Source organism: Oncorhynchus kisutch, linkage group LG9, assembly GCF_002021735.2.
Source record: "Oncorhynchus kisutch isolate 150728-3 linkage group LG9, Okis_V2, whole genome shotgun sequence".
Classification (NCBI taxonomy): domain Eukaryota; kingdom Metazoa; phylum Chordata; class Actinopteri; order Salmoniformes; family Salmonidae; genus Oncorhynchus; species Oncorhynchus kisutch.
In genome coordinates, this window is record NC_034182.2 from 24,070,855 (window position 1) to 24,089,263 (window position 18,409).

The following is an 18,409-nucleotide window of genomic DNA, read 5'->3' on the forward strand; positions in this document are numbered from 1 at the left end:
GTCCCTTCATCAGTAGTAGGGGCTGCTTCATCTGCTATAAGAAGTTATTATAGAATATAGATAGAAGCATGAATATACTGATTGTATATTGATCTCGTCCCCCCGTCCCTGTCCCAATAACTTGCGTACAGCCATGTAGCCATGCCTATTTTTTGTGTGTGTATCACTCGGCCCATCAAAAACCTTCACACGCAAACATGACATAATTTCACTTTAAAAGCATCCCAAATGGCACCCTATATCCTGTGTAATGCACTTCTCGTTCAAAAGCAGTGCACTATGAAGGGAGTAGGGTGCCATTTTGGACGTAGTACAGTTTGACTCCAATTAATTACTGCTTCTTCCTGTTTTGTTTTCTTTTTTTTTGTCTTTCTTTTTACCTCTCCCTCTCGCTCCCCCCTCCCCCCCAACTGGGTCACCGTCCGTCCGTCTGTCTGGCGGACCAACAGATCGACGACATCTGACCCGACAGCTCGTAGCTCCGCCGGCGTCCCCTTAACCGATTGGCGAGTAACCGGCCGCTACGTGGGAGCGGACCGTTGGTTTTTCTGGGAGGGGGAGATTTAGCATCTAGTGTCTCTGCCGTAGGCCTAGTAGAACCCTCCTCCTGAGAGAGTGAACTCTATGGTGGTGAAGTGATGGTGGTGTGATGGTGGTAGTAGCCGTGTTGTGGTAGCTAATACCTATAGTATAGGTAGCCAGCTAAGACAAGCAACACACATCCAACACCCACCCTGATCCTAAACAGTACCCACCCCTCATTCAACCCCCTCTCACCTGAACTCAACCCCCGTGCCTCACCCGCTGCCTCCCACCTCAACCTCCCTCACTTCAGATCTGGTCCCCTCCACTTCCTACATGTGCCCCGCCTTCAACAGGCCTGTTCTGTAGATCAGGGACCGTATTCATGAAGCGTCAAAGAGTAGGAGTGCTGATCTAGGATCAGTCCTTATAATCATATTCGTTAGGATCTTAAAGGCTAAACTGATCCTAGATTAGCACTCCTACTCTATGACGCTTTGAAAGACAGCCTCTCATCACTCTCTCAGCTCAACGTCTGTCTCTCTCGCTCTCCAGTGTCTGCAGATGTTTCTCACGAAATCTCAGTTCAAGAGCACAAGTGTTTGTAGTTATAACAACAACAAAAAGGCAATTCTATGAATCAGGATGTCCTAATGGACATCTAATTATTATCCGTTTGCACAATGGTTGCAAACGGTAATTGACCCTCTGTGTTTTATATTACATTTCAACCAATTGCCACCTGGCTCTCAGAAAGGAGTAACCTTTTTAAAGGGAGCCGGTAGCAATGAGCCTGAAGACGCTTGACTGGGTGTTCCAGAATGTTTATCCCTGAGGACTGTGAAGGTTTGGTAAGGCAAGGTGTTCAGTCTTGCTCTTCCTAGTGTGTTCAGTTCATTTCCTCCCTCCAGGCTTCTAACGAGAATCACTCACTCACCATTCTCCCTTGGTTACTCACCTTCTCCTCTCCACCTCGTATCCTTCCTTGGCACCAGTGGCACTCGTGTTTTTGTTGGCATGGTTGCAGTGACACTGACTGTCACGGTTGACTGAGTGGTTACTGTATTCCCTGTTACTGTATTCCCTTGGGCTAAAATGCAGATACAGTTTGGAAGAAATGGAGCATTTGCTTCTCTAGACTGTAGAATTCATCATTATTATTTAGTAATTTTTTTATTTTTGATATATAGCAACTTATCATTAAGTGTCAGGCCCCAAAATAATATAAATCCCCAAACGAAGGCCCCAACCGAATTGCCACAATTTTGTCAGTTAACAGAGCCCATTATTTTGGTTAGATAACATGATCTAACCAAATAAATAATATTATCATTCTCTCTCGATTGATTCCACCTTTGTATCCCCGGCCAAAACCACCACTGACCGGCCAACCAACCGCACTAGCCAACAAAAACACGATACAATTCTCTCCCACGCCAACCAGACTGTGCTCCCTGCCAGCTCATCACTGACTAACTCTCTTTTTTTCTCTCTCTCTATCCCTCTCAATCTTTCTCACTCCCCCCGATCTCTCTCACTCGTTCTGTCTCTCACACACACACTCTCTCACACACTCTCTCTCCCCCTGCAGGCGTCTCCTTGGTATTATCACAAAAAAAGATATCCTTCGTCATATGGCCCAGATGGCCAACCAAGACCCCGACAACATAATGTTCAACTAGTCACCGCCTTCCCGGGTCGTCAAGCTGACGAGGAGGAAAGCGAGGAGGAGGTGGTAAACCTACTGGACGGCCGCGGCTCCACCCTATGACGCACAGCCCAACCCCCCCCACCCCTGGGACACACCACCCCAAATCCACCTCAATACTAAACCAGAGCCCTCTAGAGGCCACAGGAAGGAAGAGACAAACAGACTCTAAAAGGACTTTAAAAATGGCTGCTGTGAGGGACGTTTTGGCCCCTAGGTAGCAGCTACTACAGGCTGGGGCATATATACACAAGGAATGCAATATAAACACACACCTCCATTTACATACAGAAACATACATACATACATGAGATCAGACTCACTCATACACAGATGCCACACAAGCATGCCACTAGCCGAATTGCACCTCCTTCAAACACACTCTTCATGCTCCTTCGTCCTTGTCCTGTTTCTATTGGTTCACGCTGGCGGACATTGCTGTGAGCCTGAAGCCTGGCTACCGAGGTAAGAGGTCAGAATGATCCGCTAGGACGCGAGGAGCGACCTTCAGACACCTCGACTGCTGATTGGCTGTCAGCCCTGCCAGGCTCCACCCCCACTGTGCCCCTCCCTCCCCACACCCCGTCCGTCCTCGAAAGCATTGTTTACCTGTGAACTCTCTTTGAGCGAGAGAATGCATGTGTGCGTTTCACCTCCACGTTCCAATCAGGTTGTCATAGTAACCCAAAACTACAAACTCCCCCCCTCCCCCCTAAAGGCATCCTCCTGATATTAGACTGGGCGTTGCTCCAAGGTGTAAGTGTGGGTGAGAGAGAGAGAGAGTGTGTGTGTGTGTGTGTGAGAGAGGAAGGAAGATCAAGGGTACAAGCAGGATGTACTGGAGTAGTTAGTTAATGTCTGAGTGTTGTAGTTCAAGAACAAAATGTCTCTTTCTGATGTATGTGAAAACATTCTGTACAGAAGAGTCCGATACTCATCGGTTACATACCCCCTGTTGAAGTAAAGGGTGAAAAACTCTGTGTGTGTGTGTGTGCGCGTGTGCAATTACCTTCTGATCTGAGCCAGGTAGGCAGTATGCCATAGAGGTGTGTGTGCACGCGCATAAGTATCAGATGAGAAAAGACTTGAATGAGAAGATGAGAAAAGTCCGTTTCTCCGACAGTGATGGTGGGCAGTGTGTATATCAAAATAAATAGGAACACTAACTCAAGGTGAAGTTCTGTTACTGGAGGAGAAAAAAAAAAATCATTTTTTCTTTTCAAACTATTACTAATGCAACTACTTTTAGAGTATTGATATATTACATAATCAAGTAACTTTTTACGGCTTGTAATGAAACAAAGTCAAGACTGGAAAACCACTTTTTTTTTCAAGTGAACAAAAGAAATGGATGATTATGAGGATGTTGATGGTAATACTGCACAGTAACCATGTCTTAGATATTTTACGTTGCTTTAATTAAGCTGCCTCATGGTGTGAGAAATGTGTCTTGTATTTTCCACTGGAGCTGAATCTTTTCTTCCTCCTCTGCCTCGTCGTCAAGTACAACATGAAATCTTCTTCGTATTTGTAGATTTAAAGGACTGAAATAGGAGGTGCATTTCACATGTTTTTTTGGGAGGTGTGCCAGTAACTCCTTTTAAACTTCAATAAAGTCTCTTGTATATTTTGGACTTGGGGATATGTAGAAGCACACAGTACACAAAAGGAAATAGTTTTGAACCCTCCATGTGTCAACCTAGACTCATGAAAAAAATAAGAGGATCGTATATCTGGTTCACCCTTTAATGTGTGGTTCACCACAGGAAGCAGTGACCTTGATGCGTGCGCCAGTCAAAGGAGTTCTCTCTCTCTCTGGCTTTGTTTCAATGACAAGGTGCATAGAGTAGCACCTTAGCTGCTGAGTGAAGGTTATGGGATGTGTCCCAAATGGCACCCTTCCTCTATATAGTGCACTTTTTAGGGAAAAGGGTGCCATTTGAGGCACACATTAAAGCGTGTGGAGGCAGGTGGTGACTTCATGTTTCTCCCTATTACATTGATATTCATTGGGCACCAAACATAATAAAACAAACAGGGAGGGACTTGTCCAATAAGAAACGGATATTTTCCGTTGCCAAATGTTTTTCAAACGTTTTCCATTGCATGCCCTAATGAAGGGTTTCCTGGGTCCACATTGAGTTGTTTTGCCCTAGCACTACACAGCTGTCTCAAATAACCAACTCATCAAGCTTTGATTATTTTGAATCACCTGTGTAGAGCGAGGGCAAAAACTAAATGTGCACCCAGGGTGGGCCTCCGGACCAAGTTTGGGAAACACTGCCCTGATGGATTCAACCCTGCTGTTGGTTGACGAGCGCATCATCCTTGTTTAACCCATGTGGTGTCACCAAACACTGTTCTTTTCATAACTTCATACTGACTTTTATTTATGGTAGATAGTTGTACATTAATTGTATGATTACATTGATGGTTTGATTGTACATTTAAAACAATGTGTAAAAGTTAATTGTTTTAAATTAAAATGAGAAAATTGCAAAAATGTGTCTGAGTGGGTTCTTCTATTTTAGACATTAACAGGATTCTAATAGTATTGAGGTAAAAGGATGAACACACCAAGTTACTGTCAATCCAACTATTTGTATGGTATTCTACTATACAGCACAACTCATGTGACGCTTTTCTCAGTGAACAAGATGAATTTGGTGGTACAGTACACTAAACTCCACCCATGCAAAGCACAATAACGCTGATAGAATCCCCTCAGATCAGAAGCTGCTCTGTGGCCACGGAGGAGGAGCACTGGTGTAAAGAAAAGACGTGATGTAGAGAAGCGGGAGGGGGAACACTAGTGTAGAGGAATGAGGAGGAGGAACACTGGGTCAAAGAACAGAGGGGAAAGAAATTCTGTGCCACCCAGACTTCCAAAACAAACCAGTCTTTGTAAGCCTCTTTTCCTGTTAAGAGTTGGGAGCGGAAGAAAGACAGCTTCTAATGCCAGTCAGTTTGCTTTCAGTGCTCGCACAAAGTCAGTTTGCTTTCAGTGCTCGCACAAAGTCAGTTTCTCTCACACCGAAGTCTCCTGATACAGTAGAGGGATCTGGCCTGGCTTCCCATTCACATGCAGCTCTGCATGCCTTTGTACCTGTTAAAATCCACTAGGCTATTTCTATGGGAGAGCTGTGTGCAGACTTCAGAAGCTGGCTTCTAGTGTGTGTGTGTGTACACAATCGCTCCCTGTATACGTCACATTACGCATGCTTAGGTTAATGCTTTGCTTCCACTGAACGCTCCTTCCGGCGAAGACGGAAGGTGAGTGAGCTTAAACAAGTGTTCACTTGCGCGCTACTCATCTATAATGACCGCTGTAACTATGGTTACAAAAACAAGATGGCTGCCTTTTCTCATGTACATTGGGAGTGAGTGAGGCTGATAGGAGGAATGCATCAGGTGATGAAGTGTCATGGTCCTTTCAGAGAGGGAGAGAGACCTACAGTAGGAAGGCACAAAGCTTTGTTAATGCACGATTAAAACAAACTGGAGGAAACCATGGTAACACAGCAGATAGATTTTATTTTCACTACAAAAAATAAACAAAAAAAAGCCATCAAGAGCATCATTTTAAAGCAGAGCAACATCGAACCCCCCTCCCTCCCCCGACTATTAAGCAGAAGGAAAGCATTTTTAGTCCGGTTAAAGACTAACCCAAATACATCGCTTTCATTTCACGTGTAGCCTCTGTTATTAAAGCATGTACGGAAGAGGGTTGGGGTTTGAGACCCATTCAAAACTTAAACATTCAAAAAAAGAAAATGTGGGGGGGGGGTATTTCATACTAGGAAACATAATGGGGGACCATAAAGGCAAAATGGTCAAACGTCTAGCATGTAGGAAGTTGTGCATGATCCAAACACCACGGTGGGTCATAATAACAATAATTATAACAATGTCTAATGCAATGTTTCAGAAATGTTTCAATGAACCACTTACTAGAAAGGCTATAGTGGTCATGTGATTATTACTTAAAAGGATCGCAGACCAGAAGGCCTGAAACAACTAGTCTTCAATCATCCACAAATGTTAGTCATGAACTTAACATGATACTGAAATTGCAGGTCCAGGTTGGTTGTAACAGTGGTAGGATAATGTGCAATATTTTGAAGTTGAAAAAAAAAAAAAGCCTTTGTGGTCTGCTTAGTAACAGTGATCGCACGACGTCAGCTTGGAGCTAATTTATGAATTGATCATGAATACTGCAACAAAATTAAAGCATAATCGTCAAGTCACTTTCCTGAAAATCGATTTTCGATAATGCTTGAATCGAATAACAAACAGCTCTTTTTTTCCTCTCTGCTCACTAATACGAAACAAATTAAATGGCCCTATACATTGCTTTATACTTACATATATCAAATATTGATTATCCTCTCCTCTCCCACAATACATTCAACATGTAGATCCATAAGCATGAGGGATGATACGCAATGTCTTATCAAGTAGATTTATTGTAATCCACACTAGGTTATTAGAATACAATCCAGAGACAGACCTACATACGTAGCTAGGTTCGAGTTTTAAGCTAGTTCCGTTGAAAAGTGAAATAAAATGACCTTTTCTTGACATATTCTATGTTTTTGAGGGTGGGGTTAGGAAATGCATAGGACAGGATCACTCATCCCTCCTCGGGAGCGTTTGTTGTTTTTTCTCTCCTGTTTACACATGGCTTTCATAAATCACCTGACCAGGCTGTAGCTTAGTAGTAACCTCTGGCTCCACCTCTGCCTCCAACCCCACCTCCTCTACTGGCTCCTGCTCAGAACCCTGCTCCTCTTGCTGCTGCTCCTCCTCCTCCTCCAGGTGAAGGGGAGCCAACGGCGGAGGAGACAAGGGAGTGGGCGTGGCCTCAGCCAGAGCCGGGGCCTCCATGGGCAGCGGGGGGTGGATGGACACCTGGATGGCGATGTGCTGAGGCTGCTCGTGCAACGACGCGTCGTCGGAATCCGCTGCAGGGGATCCGGAACGCTCCCTCTCCCGGAGGACGGTGAAGACGTCGCCGGGCCCCACCCCGACCAGGGCTCCCTGCACCAGAGCCGCCCGGCATCCCGATGCCCCATCCAGGTGGTGCCCCTCTGGGGCCTGTCGGAGGAACGTGTGCCTCATCTCCTCAACCCCCACCACCTCCAGGATATCCTCCATGAAAGTGCGGCAGTTCATGATGAGGGGGGGCAGCGGGATGCTGCGGGCCAGCTCCTCGATGTAACGGGCAAACTCCATGGTTTTGAACTGGGTCACCTTGGCCAGCTCCAGGGTCTTGGCTGACGTGATGATGGGGATGCGCTTGGCGATCTCAAACGCCTTCTGGAGCTTTAGAGTGGAAGAGAATATGGAATATAAGCGCATTGGACATTTAAATATAGGATGGAAAATATTTCACCATTCAAGAATTATTAAAAACATCACTTGCCCCAGTTACAAACACACACCCCAAAGGCACTATATCTGCGTAAGGTCCTCACAAGTATAGTAAGACAGGACACAAACCTTCTCGGCGCCTTCTGTGCGGAAGAAGTCGTTAATGGCCTTCTCGGTCTTCTTCAGGTGGCTGCTCATCATGCAGAGGCGCGTGATGTTGAGGATCATGATGATGGTGAAGGTGACGAGGCACACGACCACGTAGTAGGCCCCCAGGTCCCCGTTGTGCAGGACCACCCGCATGGTCACCGTGCAATTGGCGCTGCCGTGCACGTTGGACGCCATGCACGTGTACTTGCCCCGGTCGGCGAACCTGATGTCGGTGATGTTGAGGATGCCATCGTCTGTCAGCAGCCACTTGCCACCTGAGAACGAGAGAGAGCGCGTCGCTGAAACCAACTTTTCCATATCATGCCAGCCTCATATTTCCTACTCAGGGCCAGTAGTCCAGTCAGGTAGTAAATGGACAACTCCTGACACGAGTTATCGTAATAATCTACAGGTCATGAACAATGGTAAAGGATAGACCTAACCATAAAATATTATGGAACATTGCAAAAAAAATAAACGTTTCACCATAGAAACAGGGGCCATTTCCCTTTAAGAACTGTTTGTGGTTTCCAGGTTGCAGAGACAGCAGTAGCCAGGCTAAGGGGAAGGTATCCGCTACAGTTTGTCATGACTGTCACGGGTAAGAGCTTTTTATAGCTAGAAGCCCAGGCCATCCTTTCTGCGAAGGCCTTGCATTTTACACTGCATATACAGTGGGGCAAAAAAGTATTTAGTCAGCCACCAATTGTGCAGGTTCTCCCACTTAAAAAGATGAGGCCTGTCATTTTCATCATAGGTACACCTCAACTATGACAGACAAAATTAGAAGAAAAAAAATCCAGAAAATCACATTGTAGGATTAAAAATATATATATATTTGCAAATTATGGTGGAAAATAAGTATTTACACTTGCACAATTGGTGGCTGACTAAATACTTTTTTGCCCCACTGTATAGACTGGATTGGTAATTCCCGTTTATGTCAACCCCCCCCCCCCCCCCCGTTCTGATCATTCAATTTCTATTCTTCCACTGTAGGCCTAGTTCTGATCATTATATTTCTATTCTTCCACTGTAGGCCTAGTTCTGATCATTCAATTTCTATTCTTCCACTGTAGGCCTAGTTCTGATCATTATATTTCTATTCTTCCACTGTAGGCCTAGTTCTGATCATTATATTTCTATTCTTCCACTGTAGGCCTAGTTCTGATCATTATATTTCTATTCTTCCACTGTAGGCCTAGTTCTGATCATTATATTTCTATTCTTCCACTGTAGGCATAGTTCTGATCATTATATTTCTATTCTTCCACTGTAGGCCTAGTTCTGGGGCCAGAAACCACTTTATAGCTCCCTCACCTTACCTCTGGAATCAGGCTAGACCTTGGCGGATTTAGGTATGGGCGACATGGGGTGCCCGCACAATGTTGTTGTTGTAAGGGTGACATTTGCGCGATCGGTTTTCTATCGCTCATTTGCACGTTACATCAATGATATCATGTCACCTTGTGGGTCAGTTAACCTTATCGGAGTGGGCAGCCCTGATTCTAGTTTGTGAGCTAGGCAGGCTACTGCCTGAGAAGGTCTCCCTCTCAGAAGTATGCGATGGGGCGGAGGTAGGTTGACCTCAGGTCTCCCCACTGGAAACCCGAGGTAGGGGGAGCGGGGGAATCAAATAGTGCACCTCTAACTTTGTACAGTACTAATGCAATTAGTAAAAATCTGTCACACTACGAAATGCTACCAAATAAACCACAATTCATTCATGACACTGTGGCTATATAGTTTCACAGACATATTGTTGCATTCTTTTTCTGGTTTGTGCAAAATCATTAAGAATAATATAAAACCAGTCTGCACACCACCAAGGTGAATTGGTTTAGTCTTGACTCTTGGTTGACAGTGTTGGGGGATGGGTAATGTATTGATGCTCGAGTGCCAAATCAACACAAATGGATAAGAAAAGGTCTAAGCCATCAGGTGCCCAGTTTAGGAAAAAGAGGAAAGAGAAACACGAAAAAGATAAGGTATGCAGCTATGTCATCTCTTTAGGAGTATAATATTAAGCATGTAATGAAATAGCCTGTTGCTTGCTATGCTATTACACCTAGGGCGACAATATTCCATTTTCTGCCCAACTAGCTTACATAACATTGGATATCATTTCACAGTTTCATCATGATAATGTGTGTAGCCTGCTGCAAAACGACTACAACTTAACTAGCACATTATTGATTTGGTTAACGTTCATTGAGGTGACATAAAGGTTATCCGTGATTGTATTGACTAGGTCCTGAGCTCAGTTAGCCCACAGCATTGGAAATGTCCCTAACTTAAAATCATATCTAATTTTATTTGTCACATACACATGGTGAGCAGATGTTAATGCGAGTGTAGCGAAATGCTTGTGCTTCTAGTTCCGACAATGCAGTAATAACCAACGAGTAATCTAACAATTCCACAACTACTACCTTATACACACAAGTGTAAAGGGATAAAGAATATGTACATAAAGATATATTTTATTTTATTTATTTATTTTTTATTTATTTATTTTACCTTTATTTAACCAGCTAGGCAAGTTGAGAACAAGTTCTCATTTACAATTGCGACCTGGCCAAGATAAAGCAAAGCAGTTCGACAGATAAAACGACACAGAGTTACACATGGAGTAAAAACAAACATACAGTCAATAATGCAGTATAAACAAGTCTATATACAATGTGAGCAAATGAGGTGAGAAGGGAGGTAAAGGCAAAAAAGGCCAAGATGGCAAAGTAAATACAATATAGCAAGTAAAATACTGGAATGGTAGTTTTGCAATGGAAGAATGTGCAAAGTAGAAATAAAAAAATAATGGGGTGCAAAGGAGCAAAATAAATAAATAAATTACAATTAAATACAGTTGGGAAAGAGGTAGTTGTTTGGGCAAAATTATAGGTGGGCTATGTACAGGTGCAGTAATCTGTGAGCTGCTCTGACAGTTGGTGCTTAAAGCTAGTGAGGGAGATAAGTGTTTCCAGTTTCAGAGATTTTTGTAGTTCGTTCCAGTCATTGGCAGCAGAGAACTGGAAGGAGAGGCGGCCAAAGAAAGAATTGGTTTTGGGGGTGACTAGAGAGATATACCTGCTGGAGCGTGTGCTACAGGTGGGAGATGCTATGGTGACCAGCGAGCTGAGATAAGGGGGGACTTTACCTAGCAGGGTCTTGTAGATGACATGGAGCCAGTGGGTTTGGCGACGAGTATGAAGCGAGGGCCAGCCAACGAGAGCGTACAGGTCGCAATGGTGGGTAGTATATGGGGCTTTGGTGATAAAACGGATTGCACTGTGATAGACTGCATCCAATTTGTTGAGTAGGGTATTGGAGGCTATTTTGTAAATGACATCGCCAAAGTCGAGGATTGGTAGGATGGTCAGTTTTACAAGGGTATGTTTGGCAGCATGAGTGAAGGATGCTTTGTTGCGAAATAGGAAGCCAATTCTAGATTTAACTTTGGATTGGAGATGTTTGATATGGGTCTGGAAGGAGAGTTTACAATCTAACCAGACACCTAAGTATTTGTAGTTGTCCACGTATTCTAAGTCAGAGCCGTCCAGAGTAGTGATGTTGGACAGGCGGGTAGGTGCAGGCAGCGATCGGTTGAAGAGCATGCATTTAGTTTTACTTGCATTCAAGAGCAATTGGAGGCCACGGAAGGAGAGTTGTATGGCATTGAAGCTTGCCTGGAGGGTTGTTAACACAGTGTCCAGAGAAGGGCCGGAAGTATACAGAATGGTGTCGTCTGCGTAGAGGTGGATCAGGGACTCACCAGCAGCAAGAGCGACCTCATTGATGTATACAGAGAAGAGAGTCGGTCCAAGAATTGAACCCTGTGGCACCCCCATAGAGACTGCCAGAGGTCCGGACAGCAGACCCTCCGATTTGACACACTGAACTCTATCAGAGAAGTAGTTGGTGAACCAGGCGAGGCAATCATTTGAGAAACCAAGGCTGTCGAGTCTGCCGATGAGGATATGGTGATTGACAGAGTCGAAAGCCTTGGCCAGATCAATGAATACGGCTGCACAGTAATGTTTCTTATCGATGGCGGTTAAGATATCGTTTAGGACCTTGAGCGTGGCTGAGGTGCACCCATGACCAGCTCTGAAACCAGATTGCATAGCAGAGAAGGTATGGTGAGATTCGAAATGGTCGGTAATCTGTTTGTTGACTTGGCTTTCGAAGACCTTAGAAAGGCACGGTAGGATAGATATAGGTCTGTAGCAGTTTGGGTCAAGAGTGTCCCCCCCTATGAATGAGTGATGGTACAGAACGGCATAGGCAAGATGCAGTAGAAGATATCGAGTACAGTATATACATATGAGAATTGTAGTGTATGTAAACATAAAAGTGGCATAGTTTAAAGTGGCTATTGATACATGTATTACATAAAGATGGCAAGATGCAGTAGATGGTATACAGTACATTATATACATATACGAGATTAGTAATGTAGGGTATGTAAACATTATATTAAGTGGCATTGTTTAAAGTGGCTAGTGATACACTTTTTACATCAATTTCCATTATTAAAGTGAGCTGGAGTTGGGTCAGTATGTTGGCAGCAGCCACTCAATGTTAGTGGTGGCTGTTTAACAGTCTGATGGCTTTGAGATAGAAGCTGTTTTTCAGTCTCTCGGTCCCTGCTTTGATGCACCTGTACTGACCTCGCCTTCTGGATGATAGCGGGGTGAACAGGCAGTGGCTCGGGTGGTTGTTGTCCTTGATGATCTTTATGGCCTTCCTGTGACATTGGGTGGTGTAGGTGTCCTGGAGGGCAGGTAGTTTGCCCCCGGTGATGCGTTGTGCAGACCTCACTACCTTCTGGAAAGCCTTACGGTTGTGGGCGGAGCAGTTGCCGTTCCAGGCGGTGATACAGCCCGACAGGATGCTCTCGATTGTGCATCTGTAGAAGTTTGTGAGTGCTTTTGGTGACAAGCCGAATTTCTTCAGCCTCCTGAGGTTGAAGAGGCGCTGCTGCGCCTTCTTCACAATGCTGTCTGTGTCGGTGGACCAATTCAGTGTGTCCGTGACGTGTACGCCGAGGAACTTAAAACTTACGACCCTCTCCACTGCGGTCCCGTCGATGTGGATAGGGGGGTGCTCCCTCTGCTGTTTCCTGAAGCCCACGATCATCTCCTTTGTTTTGTTGACATGAGTGGGAGGTTATTTTCCTGACACCACACTCCGAGTGCCCTCACCTCCTCCCTGTAGGCAGTCTTGTTGTTGTTGGTAATCAAGCCTACCACTGTAGTGTCGTCCGCAAACTTGATGATTGAGTTGGAGGCGTGCATGGCCACGCAGTCGTGGGTGAACAGGGAGTACAGGAGAGGGCTCAGAACGCACCCTTGTGGGGCCCCAGTGTTGAGGATCAGCGGGGTGGAGATGTTGTTACCTACCCTCACCACCTGGGGGGCGGCCCGTCAGGAAGTCCAGTACCCAGTTGCACAGGGTGGGGTCGAGACCCAGGGTCTCGAGCTTGATGACGAGTTTGGAGGGTACTATGGTCTTAAATGCGGAGCTGTAGTCGATGAACAGCATTCTCACATAGGTATTCCTCTTGTCGAGATGCGTTAGGGCAGTGTGCAGTGTGATTGCGATTGCGTCGTCTGTGGACCTATTGGGGCGGTAAGCAAATTGTAGTGGGTCTAGGGTGTCAGGTAGGGTGGAGGTGATATGGTCCTTGACTAGTCTCTCAAAGCACTTCATGATGACGGAAGTGAGTGCTACGGGCGGTAGTCGTTTAGCTCAGTTACCTTAGCTTTCTTGGGAACAGGAACAATGGCCCTCTTGAAGCATGTGGGAACAGCAGACTGGGATAAGGATTGATTGAATATGTCCGTAAACACACCAGCCAGCTGGTCTGCGCATGTTCTGAGGACGCGGCTGGGGATGCCGTCTGGGCCTGCAGCCTTGCTAGGGTTAACATGTTTAAATGTCCACAGGTGGGGGTTGTGCTTATAGCCCAACACCGTGCAGGACATTTGGCATTTGCCAGAGAACACCAAGATTGGCAAATTCACCACTGGCACCCTGTGCTCTTCACAGATGAAAGCAGGTTCACACTGAGCACATGTGACAGACGTGACAGAGTCTGGAGACGCCGTGGAGAACATTCTGCTGCCTGCAACATCCTCCAGCATGACCGGTTTGGCGGTGGGTCAGTCATGGTGTGGGGTGGCATTTCTTTGGGGGGGGCCGCACAGCCCTCCATGTGCTCGACAGAGGTAGCCTGACTGCCATTAGGTACCGAGATGAGATCCTCAGACCCCTTGTGAGACCATATGCTGGTGCGGTTGGCCCTGGGTTGCTCCTAATGCAAGACAATGCTAGACCTCATATGGCTGGAGTGTGTCAGCAGTTCCTGCAAGAGGAAGGCATTGATGCTATGGACTGGCCCACCCGTTCCCCAGACCTGAATCCAATTGAGCACATCTGGGACATCATGTCTCACTCCATCCACCAACGCCACGTTGCACCACAGACTGTCCAGGAGTTGGCGGATGCTTTAGTCCAGGTCTGGGAGAAGATCCCTCAGGAGACCATCCGCCAGCTCATCAGGAGCATGCCCAGGCATGGTAGGGAGGTCATACACGCACGTGGAGGCCACACACACTACTGAGCCTAATTTTGACTTGTTTTAAGGACATTACATCAAAGTTGGATCAGCCTGTAGTGTGGTTTTCCAATTTAATTTTGAGTGTGACTCCAAATCCAGACCTCCATGGGTTGATACATTTGATTTCAATTGATAATGTGTGTGTGATTTTGTTGTCAGCACATTCAACTATGTAAGTAAAAAAGTATTTCATAAGAATATTTCATTCATTCAGATCTAGGATGTGTTATTTTAGTGTTCCCTTTATTTTTTTGAGCAGTGTATTTAGTCTTTTGGGGTGTCTTATGCCTAGAATTAGCCATGGCGATTGTATTGTTCATTTGGTTCAGATTCTGAAAGTTTGATAAATTGTGCATATTGACAAGCCATACAAGCTACAACCGCCACTGAGGCTACTAATGGACTAACTGCATGCCTTGTTGTTTTTGGCACAGAGCTCAATTCATTCAATATTTCAAGCAATCTAGGCCTATAAAATACTTGCTCAATCAATTAACTGTAACAAACTGCAATTCATTAATCCATTGTGGTTTTCATTTTGAGTCATAATATGATTCCTATTGAATCAATATTATTTCTTCCTGCAGGACTGTCCTTGAGGCCGCAATCAAGGAACCAGCTATTTTGCACTTGAAATCCATATTTTATCCTGGAACCCCCTGCAGTGGACCAGTGTTTATGACCTTCCTCTAATTACTGATATTATTTTCTTGATGAGTTCGAGCTGAACGAATAGGCGGGCAGAGAGGTGCCACTAACTTGTTTATTCCATGGCTGGGTCCCAAATGGCAGTGCACTACATCTGATCAGGGCCCAAAGGGGCTCTGGTCAAAAGTAGTGGGTCCTGATCAAAATTAGTGCACTAAATAGGGAGCCATTTGGGACACAGCCCATTTGTTCAATATTTAAATAGAGGGTGGGGCTGAGGGACAATGGAATCCGTCTGGAAAAATACCACGTGGTGCTTGTTGGTTAACAACAGGGAAACAAACAAGTAGTCATGTAAATGTGGAACCACAAGCAAGTAGCCAGCCAGACATTAAATCATGTTACAACATCTGTTGACTATTGAAATTGGTCCTTCTTTGTCTACTACTACATTGATGTGTGAACTTCTCACTAAACTAATCTTGGTATATCTAATGTATTAAGAAGCTCTGTTATATCGGGGCAAAATAAATGTCATCCAGGCTATATTTCACCATGGGTCTACATTGGCCACTATTCTCCTATCATCACATGAAGTGTCATCTACCATTACAACAACTACGTAGGCATGTTATTAGACTGTGGCTGGATGGATGATTTCATGTTCCTCCATATTTTTGAAAGCTCATCCTGAGTGGGTTGCTGACACACACACACACACACACACTCTAGAGCCTGAATAGTGTTGGGCTTGAGACAGAGAATGCAGTGCACACACGCACACTTAATCCATCAATCCTCCAGCCGGTCTGTTGTGTCTCTAGAAAACCTGAATGGCTACAGGAAATGTATTCAGACACCGGACATACATTTCAATGAGAAGGACTTCTAAATTTATACCCCCGTGTAAAGTGTTCCCAGGCTCACTTCGACGCGTGTGGAATCAAGAGGTAACAAACAGTGGCAAAAGCCGTGAAAGCAAAGGAAAGTCATGTTCAACAGGGAAGAAGCGACTCCTATTCATGGGTTGCACATTGCGTCACAATATTGTTTCGAACAAAGTATCAAGTATCTACAGACAGCCTAAGTAGTGGCCGTGACCACCAATCTGCATCCATATAGGCTAGAGTAGATAGACTACAACTGAATGAGAGAACCAGGACAACAACATCATATTAAAAGCCATTACCGTGTAATGTATCAGGTATCTACAGTTAAGCAGTGGCCGTGACTCGAACTCCAACGTTTTGGAAAAAAAGCCAACTGGCCAGCTTGTTTGATTTGTTGTCATATAATAATCACGACATTGATGAATGATTGTTATCCCCCCCATCTGCAGGGTTGGCATTGCATTGTCACTACAATAATCCCCTTCATCGTCATAATAGTCTGTCTTAATGTCACTAGTAAAATGTTACCTTCCTATCGCCCCCTCTTTCTGTCCCTCTCTCTCCCTGTCCCACCCTCTCTCTGTTGTCCACAGTTGGACTTAAAATAGCCTTTAGCCTGACAGTTCAAGTTGGTTTGAGAAAAATGTCTGTAGAACAGCTGCTGATTGTGAGGCCAGAGCAACATCAGGGCATTCTTTATAATTATACAAACTTGACTTACTTGTCTCGGTGTCTAGCAGGTCTCCGTGCGAGTTGAACCACTGTACACTCGGGTCAGGGTCTCCAGTGACGTTGCAATCAATCAGTGCGCAGTTGCCCTCACGGGCGATAATCTGGTTGACTTTCGAGAACACGAGGGGGACAAATCCACCATCTGCCACCGTACCGTTTTCCGTGCTGTTTCTATCTGAAACCGCCGATAAGGCCGCGGTGGCGTGGAGGCTAATAACGGTCAGTAGAAAGAAGCCAAAAGCGTAGCTGCTTGCCCGATGCATTTTTTTGTCTTCCTGACGGTCGCCTTCACCAGATAAGAGTTTGTCATGCCACTCGCATCTTTATGCTCAATATACTGACAATCTCCTGGTGGTGGTAATTAATGGCTATTTGGTATTCTGCTCCAAATCTTGAACCATTCCACTGAAAAGAGAAAAGACAAAGCAACCATGAACATTGTGAACAGTCCGTTTGTTTATTCAACATTTTGGTTCAGCAGAGAGATCACCTATTAAGACCAGTGACCCAATGTCTTTGACATTTCTGGTTTATAATTAACCCCCTCGACCAAATAGTCGATGACTGACAACAACAAAAAACACCAACTACCAAGCTAACAATGTGACATTGACATTGTTGATACAGCAGACTATACTAGTGCTGCTGGAACAGTGCATTTTGTTACAACATAACTAGAGCTGCAATGTAACTTAACAGACATGACATGCCTGTATTTTTATTAGGCCCTAGCTACGTTAGTAGTATTGTTGTCTAAAATCAGTTACGAGTTTGATAACAATATTACTTAGTATACATCAATAGAAGTATTGATAAGTACCACTGCTAGTTAGTTGACAATTTACATGCAACATAGTAGCTAACCTAGTTAGCTAACAAGTCTAGCTATTTGGGATGTTTTTACACACTAGCAGCTAACGTAACTGGAGGCAAAATCGCGGGGTTTAGCTATAAAACTAACGCTAACGGGTTGTAAAACTAGCTAGCTTATCTGATATAATTTATAGACGATACTATATAAACGGTGAAGTAACTCACATAATATAGTTAGCTCCATGTAAGGTTGGCTAACAGAGAGAGAAAAAACTAAGATTAGTCCACTAATGTAAGCAATCATAGCTCGCTAGTTCACTCGCAATAACCTTATCTTGCCGAATAACGTTTTCCAATAACATCTGATAGCATACTTACAATTTCATTTAGCTTACAGGCGTTAAATCGTAAAGAAGGAGAGATCACCGTGTGTCTTTCGGCCTTTGCTGCATTCCGCTATGTCTTCGACGTCCTCATCGCTCTTCTGTTCTCTCTTGCTCAGCTGGCCGCGTGACACAACATTCGGGTCGCTGCAGCATTCGGTTTCCCTAGAATCCCTACCCGAGTCAAATTACCAACAGGCAGCAAGAAAAAACTAGGTCAGTCATTGGCCACGCAACAATTTTATGTGATCGTATTAAAATGGATCCACATGCCCAAAGAAACATGATTGGATTAACTAGAATAGTACAGTACAGTATCCTACGTGAATGGTAATCATGACTGTGTCATCAGTGGAATTAGATGTAGATAGAAATGTAGGCCATATTTCATCCACCCCCCCAAAAAAGAATATATATATATATTTGCAATTAATGAAAACATCACTTATTGTTCCCAAAAACTATTTTACATGAATGAAGTCCATTCATGCACTGGGCTGTATAGACTACTTTTAGGACGTTCTGCTTTGTCTGCCCTTTCTATTGAGTCTTAGACTACAGTTCTTCA

The 18,409-nt window shown here is 44.6% G+C and overlaps 2 protein-coding genes across 13 annotated transcripts in view; one reads left to right on the forward strand and one right to left on the reverse strand.

Moving 5' to 3' along the window:
- LOC109896940 (H(+)/Cl(-) exchange transporter 3) overlaps window positions 1-4,733 on the forward strand; it is a 70,686-nt gene extending 65,953 nt beyond the window's left edge. For 8 of the 11 annotated variants that reach the window (XM_020491400.2, XM_020491404.2, XM_020491406.2 and 5 more), the window contains one exon: window positions 2,114-4,733. In XM_020491400.2, coding sequence (XP_020346989.1) covers window positions 2,114-2,293 — 180 coding nt within the window. In that variant the 3' untranslated portion in view covers window positions 2,294-4,733. Of the gene's footprint in view, window positions 1-449; window positions 507-2,113 lie in introns of all 11 variants that reach the window. The other 3 variants (XM_020491405.2, XM_031832204.1, XM_031832202.1) reach the window with 1 other exon arrangement.
- Window positions 4,734-5,744: 1,011 nt separating this feature from the next.
- Window positions 5,745-18,130, reverse strand: LOC109896942 (microfibrillar-associated protein 3-like). 2 transcript variants are annotated; one of them, XM_020491408.2, is made up of 4 exons: window positions 17,837-18,130; window positions 16,635-17,050; window positions 7,733-8,028; window positions 5,745-7,555 (listed from the first exon to the last, which is right to left on the reverse strand). In XM_020491408.2, exons 2-4 carry the CDS (start codon window positions 16,906-16,908, stop codon window positions 6,905-6,907), a joined length of 1,221 nt encoding a protein of 406 aa, XP_020346997.1. In that variant the 5' UTR covers window positions 16,909-17,050; window positions 17,837-18,130; the 3' UTR covers window positions 5,745-6,904. The 2 variants fall into 2 exon arrangements, with proteins under 2 accessions (XP_020346997.1, XP_020346998.1); XM_020491409.2 differs by having other exon boundaries at window positions 17,885-18,066.
- Between the last annotated feature and the right edge of the window lie 279 nt (window positions 18,131-18,409).